Source organism: Mesoplodon densirostris, chromosome 14 (assembly GCF_025265405.1).
Source record: "Mesoplodon densirostris isolate mMesDen1 chromosome 14, mMesDen1 primary haplotype, whole genome shotgun sequence".
Taxonomy (NCBI): Eukaryota; Metazoa; Chordata; class Mammalia; order Artiodactyla; family Ziphiidae; genus Mesoplodon; species Mesoplodon densirostris.
This window is the reverse complement of record NC_082674.1, coordinates 22,114,159-22,137,257: the sequence shown is the minus strand read 5'-3', so window position 1 is coordinate 22,137,257 and position 23,099 is coordinate 22,114,159. Positions and strand designations below refer to the sequence as shown.

General features: G+C 40.7%; 1 protein-coding gene across 2 annotated transcripts in view; it reads left to right on the top strand.

Annotated features, from left to right (window-relative positions):
- The window catches only part of RBKS (ribokinase), an 80,076-nt gene that overhangs the window by 19,592 nt on the left and 37,385 nt on the right, over nucleotides 1–23,099 (top strand). For both annotated transcript variants that reach the window (XM_060117523.1, XM_060117524.1), the window contains exons 2-6: nucleotides 2,716–2,848; nucleotides 9,125–9,188; nucleotides 10,337–10,399; nucleotides 13,962–14,126; nucleotides 22,067–22,158. In XM_060117523.1, the coding sequence (XP_059973506.1) occupies nucleotides 2,716–2,848; nucleotides 9,125–9,188; nucleotides 10,337–10,399; nucleotides 13,962–14,126; nucleotides 22,067–22,158 (517 nt within the window). The remainder of the gene's footprint in view (nucleotides 1–2,715; nucleotides 2,849–9,124; nucleotides 9,189–10,336; nucleotides 10,400–13,961; nucleotides 14,127–22,066; nucleotides 22,159–23,099) is intronic.

The following is a 23,099-nucleotide window of genomic DNA, read 5'->3' as shown; positions in this document are numbered from 1 at the left end:
GAATGATTTTTAGGACAGATGAATGGCCCCTTAGAAGAATAGATGGGAGTTGTGACAGTCTGTGACAATGTCTGTCTAGGCATGATATTGACTTCTAGTCTCTCCTGTGACAAGAGTCAATCCTCTCTGGTTGATGAAACTCCCAGGAAGGGGATTTATGGCAGTTGAGTTCCTTTGGGAGGATCTGTCCGTAGGCAGATAAGAGGAGTTCAGAGAAAGCCTCTCCCTGCATTTGCTGTTTTTCACGTGCCTACAGTCAAGATAATCAGTATACCAAAGCAGCATATTTTGCAGTAGCACGTCCTTCTCCAGTCATATTTTGGAGCAGCATATTCTGCTACCCTTCAGAGATAACAGGAGACTCTTACAGAGGTTCATTCAGTCAGCAAATGGGGATAAGATGGTGCAGACATTGGTCCCTATCCTCATGCAGGGCAAGGCGACAACTGAGGGAGGAAGGAAATAAGAATAGGACGAAGATGTAGAAGGAAAAGAAAATAGTAGCGTTCCAAAGGAGTGAGGAATTTCAGTGATGGCTAAATTAGTGCAGTGCTTGTGTTAATAAAGTCGTTTAGAAATGAGTTTAAATCCCAGCCATCTGCTCCCACATACACGCAGTGCCCCTGATTTCACTCCTCCCCCACACACACGTACATCCCAGGAATAATCTGGTGATATATTTTTCATGGTTTCCCACAGTTGATAATAAAAAATACACTTAATTCAAACCAGTGAGTTATGACCCAGATCTAAGTATAAATATCGTGGAAGTCATAAGTTTCTTTAGTGACAGTCTTACTAATTATTTTGGCCTGTTTTTAGCCACATTGGATATTTTTTCTTTTTAAGGTTGCTATGAATGTTGTTCGCGGCAGCATCAATAAGCCAAGAATTCATATAGTTACTCAATCACACAGATTACTCATCATTGCCTGTTCATAACAGAATCCTAAAATGTTTAAGATTTCTGATGCAAATCAAAATCTCATCATCACTTGTCATTGCTAAATTAAATGACAGGATAATAACATTACATTAAAACCATTTTTCTCTTGATTGAGTACCTTTTTCAGAAGTGAACCTTGTAGATGTATATTTTTTCCATCAGTACTATAAATGCATTTAGAATCCAAGATAAAAATAGAATTGAAAAGGGGAGGAGTAGAGTGGGATGTTTTCAAATTATTGATGAGTCTCTTTTGAATCTCAAATAACCATATTTGACAGGGCACTGCTAGGGAGCGGAGTAGTTTTGGCCCAATTTATTGAGACTTTGAGAAATACATAAAGGAGGTTCATAGGTCAAACTTCATTTTTATTGACATGATCATGTGTTCTTGGCATCAGTCATATGTCATTCCATTGCAGACAGGCTGTTTTCAGTTAGATCACAGCCTAGGTGGGAAATGAATGTAAATTTCTAATCTGCTAAAACAGAGTAGGTTCTCAGTTGAGTTATTGTGAACTTCTCTCTTGGTCTTTCTTTCCTGTCTAAAGCTAATTAACCTTTGGGGCACACCTGCCATCTCTCCATTGGCTCCATCTGGCCCTTGGCCCTCTTTGTGGCCAACCAGTCCTCATGCCACTTGAGTCGATCGTCTCCACTTGCCCCTATACCCAGAACTCCTTTTCCATTTAAAGTCATCTGTTCTTCAAAGATTTTGTTTCCTCGCATCTTCCACCTTCAGTGTTATGAAAATCATATCCTGGAGCAAGTCTTTTACGCTTTTTGCCTCGTTTAATATTACCTTCATTAGACAGTAATGTCAGTAAAAATCCTTAGCACTTGGAGAAGTCAGTGAAGGTATAGACTGAAACAGGGTTGGCTATGAGTTGACAATAGTTGAATCTGGGTGATGGGTACATGGGGATAGGGGAAGTCAATATAGCATTTCCTCTAGTTTTATATGTTTGGAATTTTCCATAGTAAAAATTTTAAACTAAACTTAGATCTTTAGAAGGCTTTTATATATATATATATATATATATATATATATATATATATATATATTTATATTTATATTTATATTTATACATATATATATATATATATATGCTCTTTTTGAGTCAGTGCATGAAATGGGTGGTATACAGGATGGACTAGGACTAAAACCTAGTCCTGCCATCTAAATACCCCACTCCCACCCCACCCCCAAGGAAACAAGTAAGATTCTTTAGTGCCCGAAATTGCAACTTCCCTTTTCTCCTTAGGTCCTGAACAAGACTACCAGAATCCTGGCACACTCCCTGCTTCTTGTAAATGACCAGATAAACCTGTACAGAAATGCACAATAACTTGGTCCCATTTATTAAGTCCCACTGTGAATAAAGTTCTGTGCTGGGCATTGAGAAGGGGGAATATGAAGTTACTTCCCTCCAAGAGTTCCCCAAGATGGAAAACAGAGGCACCCATGAACAACCCTGATGCAGTACAGACTCTAAGAGCCGTCATCTGAAGTAGAGCTACAGCAGTATGGCTATGGGGCAGTGGGGGAGAGAAGAGTTTTGTCAGGCAGATGCGTTCTTGACAGTGATGCAAACTACTGAATGTTATCTTCAAGGAAAAGGTAATCTTTCCTGCTTCTGCTTGCAGTTCTGGCTGCTAAGACTAGAGCTCCATCAGTAAACTTCCCTCTGTCTTCTGAAGAGCTTAAATTGATTGCAGTTTCCAATGTGCTTTTTTTTTTTTCTCCTTCTCTTTTAAAATTATGATAGCCTTACTTCTCGTCTGCCAAAACCTGGTGAAACCATCCATGGTCATAAGTTTTTTATTGGATTTGGAGGGAAAGGTGCCAACCAGTGTGTCCAAGCTGCTAGGCTTGGAGCAAAGACATCCATGGTGTGCAAGGTAAGTGTAAAGTATGGTGGAGAGGGTTCTAGAGGCAAGAACCCGGTTTAAGACATGAGCTCATTTTTTTAAACTATTTTAAAGTGAACAATTCAGTGGCATTTAGTACATTCACAGTGTTGTACAACCACCATTTCTATCTAGTTCCAGAACATTTCCATCATTCCAAAGTAAAAACTCCTTGCCCATTAAGCAGTTTCTCCCCATTCCCCCCTCCCCTCAGCCCCTGGCAACCACCAATCTGCCTTCTGTCTCTATGGATTTATCTATTCTGGATATTTCCTATAAATGGAATTATATGATATGTGACATTTTGTGTCTGGCTTCTTTCACTTAGCATAATGTTTTCAAGGTTCATCTACCTTATAGCATGTATTAGTACTTTATTCCTTTTGTGGCTGAATAATATTCTATCGTATATACCACAATTTGTTTATCCATTTATGTGCTGATGGGCTGTTCCCACCTCTTGGCTATTGTGAACAGTGCTGCTATAAACAAGTACATGTACATGCATGTTTAAGTATCTGTATGAGTCTTTGAGAGGTTCATGTTTTTTTTAATTTATTTATTTTTATTTTTATTTATTTTTGGCTGTATTGGGTCTTCATCGCTGCACGCAGGCTTTCTCTAGTTGCAGTGAGCGGGGGCTACTCTTCGTTGCGGTGCACAGGCTCTAGGCACGCGGGCTGCAGTAGTTGTGGCTCGCGGGCTCTAGAGCGCAGGCTCAGTAGTTGTGGTGCATGGGCTTAGTTGCTCCGCGGCATGTAGGATCTTCCCAGACTAGGGATCGAACCCGTGTTCCCTGCATTGGCAGGCAGATCCTTAACCACTGTGCCACCAGGGAAGCCCAGGTTCGTTGTTTTTAAAGATTTAAATAGGAGAGAGTAATCTTCCTTGTCCTTCATATTAGTTTCTACCTCACTGAATCCTCTGGGAAGTAGCAGTCCTCAAATAACTTAATGCTGCATTCCCTGAATTTAATGAGTTTATAACTGGAGTGTAAGAAGTGAGGGGAATTAGCCTACTCCAGTGGGTTTCTGTGGTCCAGCTTCTAAACAACAGCATAAATCATCCTGTTTTTAGCAGGTTTCACTCCAGCAACACAGCTCTTGGAAACTTGGTCTAATAACTGATGATTTACTCATCTCTAAGCTGTTCTCTTCTAATGCTGTATATTGGATCAAAAAGGAATCTGGGGGACTTCCCTGGTGGTGCAGTGGTTAAGAATCCACCTGCCAATGCAGGGGACACAGGTTCCGTCCCTGGTCTGGGAAGATCCCACATGCCGTGGAGCAACAAAGCCCGTGCACCACAACTGCTGAGCCCACACACCGTAGAGCCCATGAGCCGCAACTACTGAGCCCACGCACCACAACTACTGAGACCTCATGCCTTCTGTTCCTCTCACATCCACTCCTATGGTTTCGTGATTCATTTCCCAAGTTCAGTTTCACAATTCAAATATTTCTATTTTGCATTTTGGGAAATGTTCGAGTAAGGAGGCTGATTAAACAGAGGTGCTATTTGTTTTATTCTGGTCTGTGTATGATGGTTATGTGAGCACCTGTACAATTTTGAAAGTTTTTTATATCTACTGGGACTGATTTAGTCGTCTGTTGTTTAGCCCCACAGTGGAATTTAGCCTGGGTGTCTATACAGAAGGGACATGGAAACATGGCTTCAGCTAAAACCTATACAAGGTTACTTTGCTTAGATACCCTGGGACCTTTAGACATGGATTTATTTAAGCTTAAACAGATTGTATCGTATTCTTAGACTTCTTAAAAAGAAAAATATCTTTTATAATAAGAGTTATTGTTATCCATTAATCATAATATTTCATTCAATTATGAAGTATATTTTTATTTAGCAAATTAGCCAAACTGCCTTATAGCAGGTTTCTTAAAGATAACAAATTGCAAGTAGAAAACCAAAATCATGAAATTACTCAAGATAAAAATGAACAGATGGAGCAAAAGAAAAACAGGTAGAAGATTTTCTTAGCAACCTTAACTTACTACTGCCCTGCAACAAGCTCAGATTCAAGCTCTGATGGAGGAGCACTGGCACAGGCACAACATCTGATACTGAGCTAAGGGGAAATATTTGTCAGGACATTGTGATGAGGGCTATTAAGCAAGAATCCATCGAGATGCGTACAGTGACACGTGTAATGAAACACTTCAAGTAGTTAAGAGTTGTGTAGTCAGTACTCAACTGAGTCACGGGCCAAGGCCACAGTCCGAGGATCATAGGGAGCCCCACCCTCCCTATCCCACCCCACTAGGTGGTCACAAAGCACCGAGCTGACCTCCCTGTGCGATGCAGCTGCTTCCCACTAGCTATCTATTTTACATTTGGTAGTGTGTATATGTCAGTGCTACTCTCTCACTTCGTAAAGGACTTTTTAAATAGGACTCAGATCTCCATTGCTTTTTGTCCCCGTTTCAATACAATAAATACTGTAACCCTGGGCATAGATATGCTCCCAGTTGGCTATATTGTTCTTATGAAAGGAATAAGATACATGGTTATATGCATATATATATATATTTTTTTTTTTGCCACACCAGGCAGCTTGTGGGATCTTAGTTCCCCAACCGGGGATCGAACCCACACCCTCAGCAGTGAAAGCGTGGAGTCCTAACCAGTGTACCACCAGGGAATTCCCAAGATACGTGGTTATATTAAACAGCATTATTTGCACCAAACCATTAATGGAGCTGTCATGTTTTTACTAAAATAATAATAGTAATACAGTCTCATATTTAAAATAATGCACCCACCTGCTTGCTTCCATGATCAGTTGCTTTTCTGTTGAAGACAGGCGGCAACAGGAAGAATCAGAAGTGTCTGGGAGAACTAGATGGGCAGGAAAGTAGTTTATAAGATTGACTCCAAGCAGCAGTAGCCCTGCCCCTACCCCAAGAGAAGCAGCCATAGCAGCAGCGGTACAGCCATGATGATGATGATGATGATGATAACACCAAGTCATATTACTTAATCCTTTAAAGTTTTAAATGTCCTGTCATGCATATTATTTTATTTTACCCTCGCAGCAAACTGGCTGGGTCTTCCCAGATAAGGAAACTGAAGCCTATAGACGGTTAAAGTGGCTTGCCCCAGGTCACACAGCTAATGTGAAGGGGCTTCTGACTTCCATGACACAAATGAAAATATTGTCTTCCTATTCTTAGGCTTTTTTCACTACTTTTACTTTGTAATGCATCACTACAACCTCTATGTGAAGTTAATGGAGCTACAGTCGACTTCTTCTAATCCCCAACAGTGTTGCTATTTTTCCATTTATTTTTGACAAGAGAATACCAAAGAAGGCAAAAACAAAGGATTTTATTCCACTTCTCATGTAGAACTTAGAAGGCCAGCCAACAGATTTGCCAGGAAATCACTATTAGAATAAATCTGGAACCATAACAATCACTGAGGGATGTAGCCAATCAGGTAATTCTCTGGGCAGGAAGAAGACAGGCAGCTACTGCAGCCTCTAAAATACAGCTGCAGCAAGCCTGCAAAAGCTTTCACACCCTGAGCATGAAACCTCTTCCTAATTAGGCCTCTGATGCACATGATGTTCCACCTGGTGTTATAGTTGTGTCTCCATGTCTTATTTTCCCCCCAATATTATCAGTTTCTTGAGGGCAAAACTCCATGTTTTGGTTTCTTCCTCCCCTCCAACAATTCTTCCAAACCCTGGCACTTCCTAATATTTGTAATATCAGCACCATTTATCAAGCCTGCCCTTGGTATTCACCTTAAACAGATTTCGCCTGTATAAAACTGATAGGGAAGGGTAGAGAAGTTCCTTTGCTCTAATTTGTATCAGGCTCCACATGCCTAGGGATGGCCTTTCTTAATTCCTACAGCATTCTTATAATGATATTTTCCCAACTATACAACACTTTTGATTACCCATGGGAGAGAGTTAAATAATGTAAATAGGGCCTCCCTGGTGGCGCAGTGGTTAAGAGTCCGCCTGCCGATGCAGGGGATACGGGTTCGTGCCCCGGTCTGGGAGGATCCCATATGCCGCGGAGCGGCTGGGCCCGTGAGCCATGGCCGCTGGGCCTGCGCATCCGGAGCCTGTGCTCCGCAACGGGAGAGGCCACAACAGTGAGAGGCCCACATACCGCAAAAAGAAAAAAAAAAAAATAATAATGTAAATAAATTTTTTTTTTAAAGATGAGATAACAAAGGTTTTGTTTTCTGGTATGAGTCTTTGACCTAAGAAACAGGATGCCTTGGCTCTTACCTGGTAGAAAATGGCCAGCCTTCCATAAAGGAAACCTTTAGTCAATGACCTCCTTCTACCAGGGGGCTCTCCCCACAGCAACCCCTCTGTACTTCACTGTAGAGATAGAAATTCTACTAATAACAACTTACATAGTATTTGAGATTATTGCCTAATCAGCATTTCCACCAGAAAAGGAGCACAGGGAAAAGTGTTCCTTAAGGAAGAAGGCATCAGAGGTGACATTTAAATCAGAGGTCAGCAAACTACGTCCCATGGGGCAAATCTTGGTCACCATGTACTTTTGTAAGTAAAGTTTTATTGGAACACAGCCATACCCATTTGTTTACAGATTGTCTTTGGCTGTTTTCACACTACAATAGCAGAGCTGAATAGGTGCAGGAGAGACCATCTGGCCTGCAATGTCTAAATCATTACTACCTCTCTGGCCCTTGACAGAAAAAATTTTCTGACCCTTAACCTAGACAGGCTAAAAGCTTACCAGGAAATGTTACCATCACTCATTGAGGTTCTTGATCAAGTAAACCTCTAGGTTTCTTTCTGTTGTTACGTCCAAAGAGGAGCAGAATACACCAGAAGTGCTGACACCTAGATAGAGACGTTATCCACTGAGCAAGTGCTCATCTGCAGGACAGAAAAATAGAAGTATAGTTCAGGTGTGGCACGCCTAAAAGCCTATGGGGCCAAACAGGTAAGATACATTGCAGTAGGCCAGGTGGGGGCTATGGGGAACTAGAGAGCATGTGCTCACTAATGAGATAGGTTCAGCTCTGTTGTCTTGCAAGAATGTAGGCCTGGTGTTTACCAGGACCTCTAAATTTTCAGGACTTCCCAGAAACGTGTTTGTTTTTGTGGAGTCTCCTGATATTTAAATGGTGACAAGCTGGTTAAAAGTAAAAATAGGAGGAGATCCACACAAAAACCTGCACATGGATGTTTATAGCAGCTTAATTCACAATTGCCAAAACTTGGAAGCAACCAAGATGTCCTTCAGTGGGTGAATGGGGAAATAAACGGTACATCCATGCCATGGAACATCATTCAGCGCTAAAAAGAAATGAGTAATCAGGCCACGAAAAGACATGGCGGAACCTTAGATGCATATTACTAAGTGAAAGAAGCCATTCTGAAAAGGCTACATGGTGTGTGATTCCAATTATATGGCATTCTGGAAAAGAAAAACTATGGAGACAGTGAAAAGATCAGTAGTTTCCAGGGGCTAAGAGGAGGGAGGGATGAATAGGCAGAGCACAGAGGATTTTTAGGGCAGTGAAACTATTCTGTATGAGACTATAATGGTGGATACATGTCTATACGTTTGTCAAAACCCAAAGAATGTACCATCCCAGAATGGACCCAGATGTAAGTATGGAGTTTGTGTGATAATGATGTGTCAATATAGATTCATTGATTGTAAAAAATGTGCAACCCTAATCATGTTGTCTGTGAATGGAAGAGTCCAAAGGAAAAATCGAAGTATCATTACCAGAATGGATGCTAGGATGCAAAACTACAGAATTCCACTACACCAACTTACCCAAGTTAGCTAGGACTTTTTAAACTCCCTCCCCTTTGCCCCATGTCAGGGTCAGTGGAGAAGATAAGATTCTAAAACACCAGGCAGGTCATTACAAAGATGCCTTCATTTATACTGAAGTATGAACAGCTGAGATTCTTCATAAATATTGAGGATTGTTGATGGTGGACAGCTCTGTCTCAATGGCAATTTCCATATGAAAAGATCAAAATGAGAGTGAAGCTACAGAACTTGTGACAGTCATTAAATGTTTCACGTTTTAGGCAGGATACAAATGGAACATTAATATATAACAATTCTTTGGGCTGAAATCAAGTACAGCATCTTACATTAAGAAGATTAATTAGTTAATGTTTACAAAGTACCATGCAGATATGCCCTTTTAAAATGCTAAGTATTCTAAAAACTACATTGTAGCATTTTACTAAATGTAAAAGATCTAATGTTCATCATTTCTTTGGTACAGGTTGGCAAAGATTCCTTTGGCAATGATTATATAGAAAACTTGAAACAGAATGATATTTCTACAGGTAAAATTTCATCTTTCTTTTTTTTTGCGGTACGCGGGCCTCTCACTGTTGTGGCCTCTCCCATTGCGGAGCACAGGCTCCGGACGCGCAGGCTCAGCAGCCGTGGCTGAGGGGCCCAGCCGCTCCGCGGCATGTGGGATCCTCCCGGACCGGGGCACAAACCCGTGTCCCCTGCATCGGCAGGCGGACTCTCAACCACTGCGCCACCAGGGAAGCCCCCATCTTTCTTAAAGTTAGTTTTTATAACTTTCTTCTGGAATCTGGTTACAAGTTGAAAATACAGTAGAATTATTAGATCCTCCCCTGGTGGCCAGAGAATTTTTATGCACAGCTTTGTCTAGTCTTGCTTAAATATCCTTTGGTTAATTCTTTCATGTACGTTTCTCCAGACAGGAATAAAATGATAGGAGGTTACAAGCACTCATCTCATAGAAATGTTTCAAAAGTAGGTGACAAGAGAAAACAGGTGCTGCATTCACAAAAGATATCTTAAGAAAAGTCATTGAATGTCATAGCTGGAAATGATCTTAGAAACCACTGATGCTGATACCATCATTTCACAAAAGAGAAAACTGAAGGCCAGATTGGTTCTGAATTTGTCCAAGAGCACATAGTTAGCTGGAGCCAGAGCCAGGACTGGAGTGCAGGTCTTTGGCTCCAGTTCAAGGCTCTTTGCTGCTGCCAAAGGCTGCCTGATCAACATTTCCATTTACACGCCAGACCATAGTTCTTGATGAGATGCGAAGCTTATGAAAATGAAGAAAATCAAACAATCTCATTTTATGAGTTTGACCTTTAGTCTTTCATCTCAAGTCTGTCATTTCTTTCACTGAAGAAAAGAAATATGGTGGTCTAGAAAAATGCATATGTGTACAACTGTGAATAATCTGAAGGCACTGGAAGCGGGGGTGGTTTGCTGGGTTGCCACTAATGTAGAAAAAAGGCACAGCTAAGTGTGAAGGCTTGTATTTTCCTCATTGTATAGGTGATGGGTATAAATTAGCACTAATTACTTATTTCTTTTTTATCATTCCAGATGGTTAAAGGTTAAAAAGTTTTTCCAAGGATTAGTGGTGCATTGAAATTGTTAAAACAGATTATCCTTGCCAGGCTGTACATACGTGACTGTGATTTCCTTTTTCTTTTAGAATTTACATATCAGACTAAAGATGCTGCGACAGGAACTGCTTCTATAATTGTCAGTAATGAAGGTATGTGTTTCACATATTGGAGTATCATTTCCAGAACTAGAGCAGAAGCATCAATTTTTACCCTATTCCTATGGATCTCTTACCATAACCACCACTCCAAGTTCTAATGTGTGGTCTTTCCAATCTAAATATATATGTTGCCCTTTACTTATACTTCCCTAGTTGATCATTCAAATACAGAATTGTCCATCCAATACATATGAAGTAGTATAGTTGCCTCAAAATTATACTTATATTCTGTAGAATTCCATTACCCTTCACGTGAACCCAGAATTGATATTTCTCTCTAAAGTAGTTAAGTATTCATCTGTCATTTCAGTTATACTAAGTAAATAAATGTAAATAGATAGATGCAAAAGAAAGTTGATGAATCATATTTATAGAATATTTACTGAGCAAATGGCAGCAACCAATTACTTCTAACTTATTGTTAGTGTTCAATTTTGTCTGCTCTTTAAACAGCAAACAAATCTCAAAAGTCTATATATACAGCTATGCCTGTCACAAGGCCTTGCAATAGTTGAAACATTTGTCTTTTAAAAACAGTAACTTCCAGGACTTCACTGGTGGCACAGTGGTTAAGAATCCGCCTGCCAATGCAGGGGACACAGGTTCGTTCCCTGGTCCGGGAAGATCCCACATGCCGCAGAGCAACTAAGCCCATGCGCCACAACTACTGAGCCCGTGTGCCACAACTACTAAATCCTGCGCACCTAGAGCCCATGCTCTGCAACGAGAAGCCACCGCGATGAGAAGCCCATGTACAACAACGAAGAGTAGCCCCCACTCACTGCAGCTAGAGAAACCCTGCGCACAGCAACAAAGACCCAACACAGCCAAAAATAAATAAATAAATAAATTTATGGGGGGGGAACAGTAACTTCCCTTTACCCTCAGGTAAACTTTTCATAATTGCTGCCAACTATTTTAAGTATAAAAACACGTACATAAGATTTTTTTTTTTTTTTGGCGGTACGCGGGCCTCTCACTGCTGTGGCCTCTCCCGCCGCGGAGCACAGGCTCCGGATGCGCAAGCTCAGCGGCCATGGCTCACGGGCCCAGCCGCTCCGCAGCACGTGGGATCTTCCTGGACCGGGGCACAAACTCGTGTCCCCTGCATCGGCAGGCGGACTCTCAACCACTGCGCCACCAGGGAAGCCCTATATAAGATATTTTAAAATTAGAATTAACATTCAGAAGGACCAAGCATTTCATGGAGCACCTAGGACAGAAGAACCTACTGCATTGTGAGAAGTCAGAGTGCATTGTTTTAAATTAGGATTTGTCACAATATGTCTTTTATTTATAATGCAGTTTCACAAAATCATTTATAATGAAGTTACGGTATTTTTAGTTCTACTTTAGTGATCTCAAAGTTGCAATAACAACCCCCCAAAAAATATATTCCACTTAAAGACAGTAGATAAAAGATTTCATTCTAACAGCAGTCTGTGTCCATTATTTTAAGCTACATTTAAGTAATTATTGCTGCTAACAGCAGCTCATTCCCTGTCTTAAACCTCTTTTTTGTGTTCTAGGGATATCAAGTTCTGTTTCTTTCTTACCTGTGTAACAAAATACTGCATTTTCCGTGCAAAGATATTTAATATTGTGTATGGGGTGCCTGTTATGGTAGACTCTGTCTGGTTTATAGTGTATGGTAATGCCCTCAAGAGTATAGATTGTAGTAGAAGAGCTAACACAAATACCCAGAGAGGCAACAATCAGCATCTTTAAATGAAGGGATGAGTAGCAGTTTTGACAAGTTTAATTTGAGGCATGAACGAGCTCGCCATATGGCAGTGTCCCCCAGACAGCTTTCGTCTTGGGCTTTGTCACTCATCAGCCAAGGCCAGGCCAGAAATGTCTATTCAGGAGTCAGCAACACAGAGCAGCAGTTGACTGTAGCAGAGAGAATGAGGTCACTGAAGGAGAAAGGCGAGGAGGTATGCTGTCTTTCAGTGTGCGGGTACTTTGAATTTTTCCAGTACTGAGATAGGGTTTATGCTGAACCATCCCCACTTTATTAAGTCCTCCTTGGCCAACAGACACATCTGTGGTAAGATGATAGGCCAGCATGTGTTCTGCGGTCAGAGGTAATTTTAGGTCACGCCTATACAAGATCAGCACAAGCAGCCTAGAGCACAGAAAAGACTGATGCAACTCATCCCCCTAGGTCAGGCTGTCCTATAGAATATAATGCAAGCCACGTCCGTAATTTTACATTTTCCATGAGCCACATTTTAAAAAGTAAAAAGGAACTGGTAAAATTAATCTTAATATATTCACTTAATATATTCACTTAACTCAGTATATCCAAAATATTGTCCTTTCAACGTGTAATCAAAATGTTATTTAAAATTAATGAGGGACTTCCCTGGTGGTGCAGTGGTTAAGAATCCGCCCGCCAACGTAGGGGACACGGGTTCAGGCCCTGGTCCAGGAAGATCCCACATGCCGCAGAGCAACTGAGCCTGTGTGCTACAACTACTGAGCCTGCGCTCTAGAGCCCGTGAGCCATAACTACTGAAGCCTGCATGCCACAACTGCTGAAGCCCGTGCACCTAGAGCCTGTGCTCCACAGCAAGAGAAGCCACTGCAATGAGAAGCCCACACACCGCAACAAAGAGTAGCCCGCACGCAGCAACAAAGACCCAATGCAACCAAAACTAACTTAATTAATAAATTTAAATAAATAAATAAATAAAATTAATGAGATGTTTTACCTTCTTACAACTCAGTCTTGGAAATCTGCTATGTATTGTACGATTGAAGCACATTGCACTCTAGACAAGCCACATTTCAAGTGCCTGGTCGCCACATGTGGCTTGTGCTCATGACTACCGTACTGGACAGCACAGCTCCTGAGAGTTCACCTGGCAGAGAAAATGCACCACCACGCCTCCCTCACTTGCGTAGGATTGTAGAGAGTGGGTCCAAGTGATAAGCATACAAGATTCCTTAGTCCTGCTTCTGTTTGATCTAGTACAGTATAGGCCAAATATCACTCTCTCCCTACCTTAAGTTATCTCGTATAGTTTTTCATGTTTGATATCATAAAATGTGTTTTGATTTACAAAATCACTTTTCTGAATACCCTGGGGTACACACATGAACTGACTGCATGCTAAAGAGCATTAGTTTTTAGCATTAAGCAAGCTGATTCCTATTTATACTCATCATTATGACCTCTGTCATTTAGGATTCAGAATCTTTACCACATATATTGTACCAGCCACTTCCCATAAGAGAAAATTTTTAAGTATGTTATATATAATTCATCAGCTAATATTCTTTGTAAATATATAAGAATATTGATAAGGGAAATCTTTTTTTTTTAGATTTTTTCTCAAGATGATCAGAATAATGTGATTCCTACAGAGATGTAAAGGAAGATCCATTAGGAATACGAAATTTAACCTGAATGGCTTAGAAATGCTAGAATTAATACTTACAACACAATTTATATATAATGACTTTCTAAGGGTGATTGTAACATTGCAGGATGTCGTTGCTTCGTTTTGCTTGATTTTTAATATAAACATGTAGAAATTCTTTATAGGCCAGAATATCATCGTTATAGTGGCTGGAGCAAATTTACTTTTGAATACTGAAGACCTGAGGGAAGCAGCCAGTGCCATTAGCAGAGCCAAAGTAATGATCTGCCAGCTAGAAGTAACTCCAGCAGCTTCTCTGGAAGCCCTGAGAATAGCCCACAGCAGTGGAGGTAATTCTACACATTTGTCCTTCTTTCTGTAAAAGCTTTTATCACTGTTAACCTTTCAAGTTAAGCAAAGCCATACTTTTTCTGCAGTAAAATATTCTTTCTCCCATCTGTGAGATTCACTGTCTTCCTGTAGTTTTCGATAATGTTAGAAAACCTTAAAAATAGTGAAAAAATAACATGAGTAGCATTTCTGATATTCTGAAATACAAATCTCCAATCTAGTTAGCAGAAATAATTCAAGTAGTAACTAGAATCTTTGAAGCAGCCCATTGTCCAAGATACACTCTAAGTAGTAGAATGAGTTCCATTCTGACAAGCAGAGGTTAAGCTGCAGGTCATGTATAATCACTGCCCAGGTACATTTGGATAAACATCTCAAGGAACTGAAGATTTGTTCTTTCTCCTTTTTGTAAAATTTTATTGTCTTTTCTATAAACAACAAAAGATTATTTATATGTAATATTTTCTATGTTGTCAATGTCCTTTAAGCAGCTCTTTTTGTTTTGTTTGATCTTTGACTTTGGAAATTTTCAAGCACACAAAAGCAGGCGGAATTGTATAAGGAAACCTATCACCCAGCTTCAACAGTCATCGACTCGTGGCTAATCTTGATTCATCTGTTCTCCCACCCACTCCCCTTCTCTCAACCCCAGCACATAACCAACTTTTTAAAACTACAGATAGTTTCTTTCTGTTTGCTTCTTTTTTACCACTGACTAGTGGGGAAAGCGTCTTCTGAGTTAGAATCCCATTTATGTTCCTTGTTAGCTTTGTGGTCTTAGCAGAATTATCTGATTTTTCTGAGCCTTGTCTGTTAAATGCATACAGAAATACTCCCCTACAGAATTGGTCTAAGAATGAAATAAAATATGATGCCAAGTATGGTGTAGTACTTCTCAGTAAACACCAATTTTCTTTTCTCTTTCACTTCTCTCTTTAAATTAAAATTAGGATAATATCCTGATCTCAGCACCCTTTGGTCAAAAAAATCAAAATAAAAAGTAGCCACTGTAAGACAGTGGCTTCTCCTTGATATTGTGGCCATAGTTCTGTGAATTATACTAAGAAGAAAATAGGGAGAGAACCACATTGACTTTTCCAGATAAAACTTTCTCATCAAGATACAAAACCAAAAAAAAGAAGAAGAAAAAGAACAGTAAGTGTGTGTATGTATCTGTGTGTTTATATAAGTGATCCTCTCAAAGTGTATAGTGCTCTACATAGCAATAAATGGAAAATAAGTTACTGAAATGATTTTGTGGAGAATTTTAAAATGTATGTCCTGATTTAACAAATTTCCTCTTGGCAAAACAACATGCTGTGGCAAATTCTCACTGACATTTAATGTATTTTTAATGGACTTGAAGCTGTCAGAAAGAATTTTAAGCCAAAACCCATTTGGTTACATTTTCTCAGGGTGTCACAGATAAAGTCTAAGGCTTATGGTGAGCATTCTCTGCACTGACTGCACTCATCGTAATCAGGTGATGTGAGTACACCGTGCCACTTCATTCATGCTCCTGTCTTTCCTTGTACAGGTCAAAGTATATTCTCATGTAACTTCTCTTTTCCTACTGTCCCTTGCTTCTCAGAGATGACTGTTCCCTCTGTCCTAGTCTAATGGCCTGTTACCTACCCAGCTTGTGGCAGAGAGAAAGGTACAGGAACCACAGTTGAGGAGCTAACCTCTCACAGGTGAGGCTAGAGTTACCCGGATGGACAGGCAGCCTGACTCGGGCTGTCATCTGTGTCGGGGGGGGGGGGGGGGGCGTCCAGCAATGCCTCCTCCATCACCTGCCAGGCAGTTCTTCTAGTCGAGGAGCTGGAGGATCTGAGGCATCAGGAATGGGTGGGGGTAGGTGATGGAGGGCCAAAGATCACCTAGCCTACTTCACATTTTTACTGAGAGCCAGCATGCCTAAGTAGTGATTCTGCATGATCTTTCTTATATAGTAATATTGGAAGTAGTAATTCCTGCACTTAATGTACTTTACAGTTTATAAAGCACTTTCATGTATATTTGATCCTCAGAAAAACCTTAGGACAAAAATATGGCAGGCATTATTCTCCCAGACTGAAGGGGAGAAGGCAGACTCGGAGAGGTTAAGTAATTAGCTCAACCAAGGTCACTGTAGAAACCAGGATTCCAGACTCCAAGACCCAAGTTCTGTGTCCTAGAGCACACTTTAAATAAAGAAACTGCCACATCCCGTTGATATCAAGGAACTGAGCCTTTATGAAGAGTATCTCTAGAAAAGTGAAATCCATGAATTGTAACAATGTCCAACATGTAGCCTAAGCTTTGAGTGTTATTACTACTCGAGTCATAGAGACAAGACCCTAGAGTGTTCTCAGCAAGGTGTCCCCTCTCTGCCTCATAAAACACACACGCAAGTGCCCATGCACACAGGAGCCTCTGTCTAGAACTCAACTGGTCCCCATTTGGTAGTTACCAGTCAGACACAGCTTAGATTTTATACTATGAGTGGTGTGTGTGTGTGTGTGTTTGAATTTAATGCGTCTTCATTCTCACCTGAGAGAAGAGTGGTACAATGAAAGGAGCACTGGTTTGGGAGTCACGAAGTATGGCTTTGAATTCAGAATCAATCACTTACCAAATGGGGGACCTCATGCAAGTCAGTTCCTTGCACTGAGCCTCATTTTCTTCTGTGAAACGAGGGAATTGGACTGAGAGCTCTCACAGTTCTTCAGTGTCACAATGTGAGAATGGGCTGATCACAGAGCAGGCCCGGCAGAGCATAAAGATCTGTTGAGCGCTGAGTGTCCTGTCCATTACCCAACAAGGCTGCATATGTGCTAATCAGCATTATTCCATCTACAAGAAAGATGGTAAAATCCTTGTCATCATCATCATCTATGGGTTTATTATCACAACTCCCTTATCTGTATACTTATCTGTATACTTACAAGCAGTGACGTTTGAATTAAACACATTGTATAATTGGATTATATATCAGTTGTTAAAATACAGAGGGAAAAAGACCCCCCACCTTCATCTTTGGTTATACTATCTCAGAAATCGCTCTCTTTACCAAAATGAAAGCATTGGTTTTAAACAGCACCTGCGACACCAAAAATGACGTGGGAGCCTTCTACAGCCCCCTCCTCTCTAGGTCACAGTGGTGTGAGGTACGCCCACGGCAGAGCTGGTGGTACAGCTGCTTGTGATGAAATTATGCCTGTTGGTTCTGGTCTTTATATCCATTTCAAAGCAAATGGGACATTACAGGAACAATTATAAATAATTGAGATTGTAAGATCGCCAAGATTAAACTCTAGGTAGGATACAAAATATCTTTTAATGCCACTTTAGTCCTTTTCCATTTGGCAAACAAAATTTCTTGGCTGGCCACCTTGACTTTCACAATAACATGGTCCAGCACATAGCCCAAGCTTTGGGTGTTTTTCCTGCTCAAGTCACAGAGAAGAACCTCTAGAGTGGGAGACTGCTAAGCCAGTGTTTTGGGTAGCCCAACCTTCCTGCGGTTTCTTTACTTAGGGTGATTTTCTTCCCCTGTTTCTCTGAGCTCGTTATTAGGGCCTTCTTAGCTGTCCAGCCCCCTGCCCTCCATGGTGACATCATTAAGAGCTTCCACCTCATTTTCCTGTCTTTGCGCCTGTACAGCTGCCTCCCTGGGCCTCACCAGTTCCTCACTGACATTATTGCACCAGCCGTTGACATGCTGTTAAGACGACTGGGAGTTTAGTCCGTCATATGTTGTAATGAATAATAATTACAGTTGGGTGCTGTCAGTCACCTCTGCAACTCCAAGTTACTCCATGGTACATCCTGTGTTCTCTAGTTTTGCATGGTTCCAGGATGACATCAGTTTTTTTTTCATCTTGACTATTACAAATTTGCATTCTTCTTTGATGAACTACATCTACTAATTCTTCACTTTTTTTTCATCATGGTAAAGTATTCATGCTTATTTATGGTAGCATGAGCCAAAGAGACTCCTTTCTTTATGGTATTTTCACTTTTCCCCTAAATTTAGTTATTAGACTCAAAGCCTATGTATCCAGTTTCTTTTGATAAGAGTGCTTTCCCTTGGTAAGATACAGGCAAATAAGACTTGCTTGATTTTTATACAGTATTTACAGTCAAATTAAATTGTAGAATTTCTCAATCCAGCAATTGTTGCTTAAAATTCAATGTCATTGTTTCTTTAAAATTTGTTTTTGGGACTTCCCTGGTTGTGCAGTGGTTAAGAATCCTCCTGCCAATTCAGGGGATACAGGTTCGAGCCCTGGTCCGGGAAGATACCACATGCTATGGAGCAACTAAGCCCATGGGCCACAACTACTGAGCCTGCGCTCTAGAGCCGGCGAGCCACAACTACTGAGCCCATGTGCCACAACTACTGAAGCCCACGCACCTAGAGCCTGGGCTTCTCAACAAGAGAAGCCACTGCAATGAGAAGCCTGTGCACCACAATGAAGAGCAGCCCCCACTTGCCACAACTAGAGAAAGCCTGCGCGCAGCAACTAAGACCCAGCACAGCCAAAAATAAATAAATAAAATAAATTTTTTTAAAAAATTTGTTTTTATTGTGAAAAATTTCAAGTATGGTAAACTCATATATACTGTAATTTAGCTTCAACAATTATCAACATTTGGCCAATCTTATTTCATCTATACCCCAACTTATTACTCCCATCCCCCACTGCAACCTTGGATTATTTTGAAGCAAAACCCAGACATTACATCATTTCACTCACAGTGTACTCATTTTTTCCATTACATCATTTCACTCACAGTGTACTCATTTTTTCTTTTTTTTAATCTGTTGTGTATCTACACACTAGCAATTCTTTCTTTCTTTCTTTCTTTCTTTCTTTCTTTCTTTCTTTATTTTTGGCTGCGTTGGGTCTTTGTTGCTGCACGCCGGCTTTCTCTCGTTGCGGCGAACGGGGGCTACTCTTTGTTGTGGTGCACAGGCTTCTCATTGAGGTGGCTTCTCTTGTTGCGGAGCACAGGCTCTAAGCACGCGAGCTTCAGTAGTTGTGGCACACGGGCTTAGTTGCTCCGCGGCATATGAGATCTTCCCGGACCAGGGATTGAACCCGTGCCCCCTGCATTGGCAGGCAGATTCTTAACCACTGTGCCAACAGGGAAGCCCATGTACTCGTTTTTTGATGTGAGATATTATATATATTTTAAGAATTATGTCTTTGCATGATGTATAGCAGTTAATCTGTGGTCAGATTTATTCTCAGCCTTTTGTAACTAATCACTTATTAGTTTAGTGAGTAATCTCTCAGACTTTTTTCTCTTCTATGTAAGTGTATAAATGTAAATACACATATAGCTATGTTTTATTTGTTTTGTTCAAAAAAGAGGGAGATCCTACCATAGACTTTATTATAAAACTGCCTTTTTCACTTATAAATATAGAAGTCTTTCTGTGACAAAACAGAGATCTGCCTCTTTCTTTTGAACAGCAGCAGGGCATTCCATTGGACGTATGTGTCATAATTTTTTATCCACTCTGATAGATACTTAGGTTTCTTTTGGTTTTTTTCTGTTACAAGCAGAGCTGAATGAACGTCACTGTACCTCATCTTTGCAGGCCTGTGTATGTCTGTAGGGCAGGGTTAGAAAAGGAATTGCTGGATCAAGGATCTTTTAGGATAAAATGGAACTTTTATAAGAATGGCTCTACCCTATTGTTGCATACTGATAGCTTGCTCTAACTTGTGCTCAGAGCTGCTGAGTGCAGCTTTGAGGATCAGATTAGGTGAGCAATGGTGTTTCAATTTAATGCTTGAGGAAAATAGGGAACAACATATTTATTTTGAAAACCTAAAAAGTAAATGGGTGTGTTAGAATGCTGGGCAATGATGGCTTTTATGCATAATTGACATCTCTGAGACCTTGCAAAAGCAGGAAAATCAATGAGAGAGACTTTTGCCAGGCTAAAAACTCCATTAGAAGGCAGAAGAGATGGGTGGACAGGTGGGGGTGTTGGGCTATGGGTGAAGGACAATATAATAACAGTAATAATCCTTTACTTTTATATAACACTTCACAGTTTACACAGGGCTCTTACATCCGTTTTCTAATTTAAGCCTCACAATAACCCTGTGCAAAAATATGAGCAGCCAAAAATATACCATAGAATTTCTGTGGGTGGACATTCTGGATTCTAAAATAATAAAAATATGGGAATAGTGTTAGCCTATAAACCACTGGACGAGATCCACTGACTGAACCAAAATGTTAAGTAAGACCAAAGAAGGTGCAGCAGTAGATTAGCTAGCCTCCCCAGGCAGAAGTAGTGGACAGCTTCCACTAGCCACGTGCTGATACACATCTCCCTAGGAACGTGGAATGCATCAGCGCCAAACTAGCCATGGAAGAGCCACGTGGAGAACTTGTCAATGTGCACACTCACTGACCTTACACCCCCAGATTCTGATTCAGTGGGTTTGAGGTGGAGCCCAGAAGTCAGGCATTTTAATAAGCTGTCCTAGTGAGACTGATATGCAGCCAAGTTTGTGAACCACTGTTCTAGAAGAGTCTCTGGGGACTGCAGCTAGAGAGTTTTACTCTATGAGTCTATAGTAATTAAGGTTACTAAACACACATAAGTCAATGGACCTGGGTAGAAGAAAGAAGACCAACCAATCTAGGTGGCTACGCTGGTGGTTAAGTGTTTTGACAGAGGGAGAGCTTCCTATGAATATAATTTCTAAATACTTAAAAAAACAATTTACAAAGTTCCAGAACAAAGGCTGTTTTTAAATATTGTGAATTGGCATGGGGGGCTTGTGTTGCTATGGACAAAGTCCTGGCCTAGAGAGGCAACCACTTTAGAAACAACCAAACCCTGGACTTCAAGCTGGAGGACCCTGGGTAGGGACCCACCTTAACTATCTCCCAGTGTTAGGACCTTAGACTGACCTCATCTCTCTGAGGTTCACTTTCCTCCTCTGAAAAATGTACTTCCAACACTGTGATGGCCGTGACATTCTCATTTTTCCCTTCTGCTGTCCCCATGCTCCTCCTCTTGTAGTCTGAGGTAGCTCTTAGCCTCTGACTGAATTTCTCCTCCTTTATCAACCTTTCCTTTACGTTCCCAGATTGCCCACAGAAGCCAAGACTATAAGCTTTTGTGTGAATGTGTATGTTTGCATGAGTAAGTGCAACATATTTGGAAGACATACATAGGTGTTCAAAACGTGGATATGTACATGAACTTCCTACTTACCATTCTTACCAGGAAATTTTTAAGCTCTTCATTGTTTCCTTTCTATCATCTCTTTTTTACTTTCCTGGAAAATGGATTTATGAACTAGCTTTGCATCTAAGCACTCACAGTAACCCACAAAAATGTTCACCAGCCTGCATGTTCACATTTATACATGTCCTTTCATGCCACAACATTCAAATTTTTCTTTAATGTTGTTGTTGTCCTTTGCCATAACTTTGTAATCACCTTAGTTGTAAACATTGATGCTTGCCCTTGAAGCTGAAATGTTGTAAAGTAAAAAGTAGAGCAAATGGACATAACAAGGAATTGATACTAGGCTATCACGGAGATTGAGATTCCATACTTTTCTACATCTGTAAATAAGTTGATTTTTTTTTTTTTTTTTTTTTTTTTTTGCGGTACGCAGGCCTCTCACTGTTGTGGTCTCTCCCATTGCGGAGCACAGGCTCCAGACGCGCAGGCTCAGTGGCCACGGCTCATGGGCCCAGCCGCTCTGCAGCATGTGGGATCTTCCCAGACGAGGGCATGAACCCGTGTCCCCTGCTTGGCAGGTGGACTCTCAACCACTGCGCCACCAGGGAAGCCCTGATTTTTAATCTAATGGGGAAAATGGTTGTACTTGGGGATTTCCCTTACTCAATGTCCATAAATGCACCATGTTAAAAACGATAACCACTGAACCCCTTTTTCACTCCTTTGTAGTAAAAACACTGTTCAACCCAGCGCCTGCCATTGCTGACCTAGACCCCCAGTTCTACACTCTCTCAGATGTGTTATGCTGCAATGAAAGTGAGGTAAGGATGGAAGGTTTTGCTCATTCCTTGAGAAACCAAAAGACTTTCATGTACATGAATAAAGCAGAGAATCAGGACTTACCTCATCAGCTTGACTGCATGTGAATTCTTGGGCATAATGAAAACAGATTTTTTTGGATGACTGGGATGTAGAGAAAAGGAAACTAGTGAGTCCTAGAAGAAAAAGGATTCCCTGAGTCATACCCATAATTGGGCATTTATCAAACCTCAGCTAATTTTAGTCCCCACCCTGCCCTCATACTATTAGTTTCTGTTTTCTTTTTTAATCATTCCATATTCTATGGACTAACTACTGTTAGTATTAGAGTTGCCAGAGATAGCAAACAAAAATACAGGATGCCCAGTTAAACTTGAATTTCAGGTAAATAAGGAATAATATACTAAACATACCATTAAATTATTTGTTGTTTATCTGAAAGTCAAGTTTAACTGAGAGTCCTATATTTTATCAAGCAATGCAAACTAATGTACAACCCTGGAGCATTTGCATTCTGTTGTGAAGACCCTGTGATTGCACTGGTGGACAGACAAGAGGTTCTCCATTGATGCCATGGGAAGCCCTGGTGGCCACTCTGTTAGGGGAGCACCGTCTCAGTCCACCTGAGGGTCATAATGTATATATCTGCATAAAATCTCTATCAATATATTCATATCATGCCATTCTAAAGCGTTTTAGGAAGAAAATTTCAATATTTTCCCTCTTACAGGCCAAACAGTATTAGACCAGCACTCTCCTCCAACATTGGGAGGCAAGACATATTATACAATGCAACATACAGAGAAAGAAAGTTTATAATTAACGAACTATTAGTTTTTCATTTGGTGCAAAGGCTGAATGAAGGTTTCTAGGATTTCCTGACCTGCCTTTTTATTAACTTCATCTCTCAGAACATAAAGGAAATAAGAAAGAAGACTGCAAC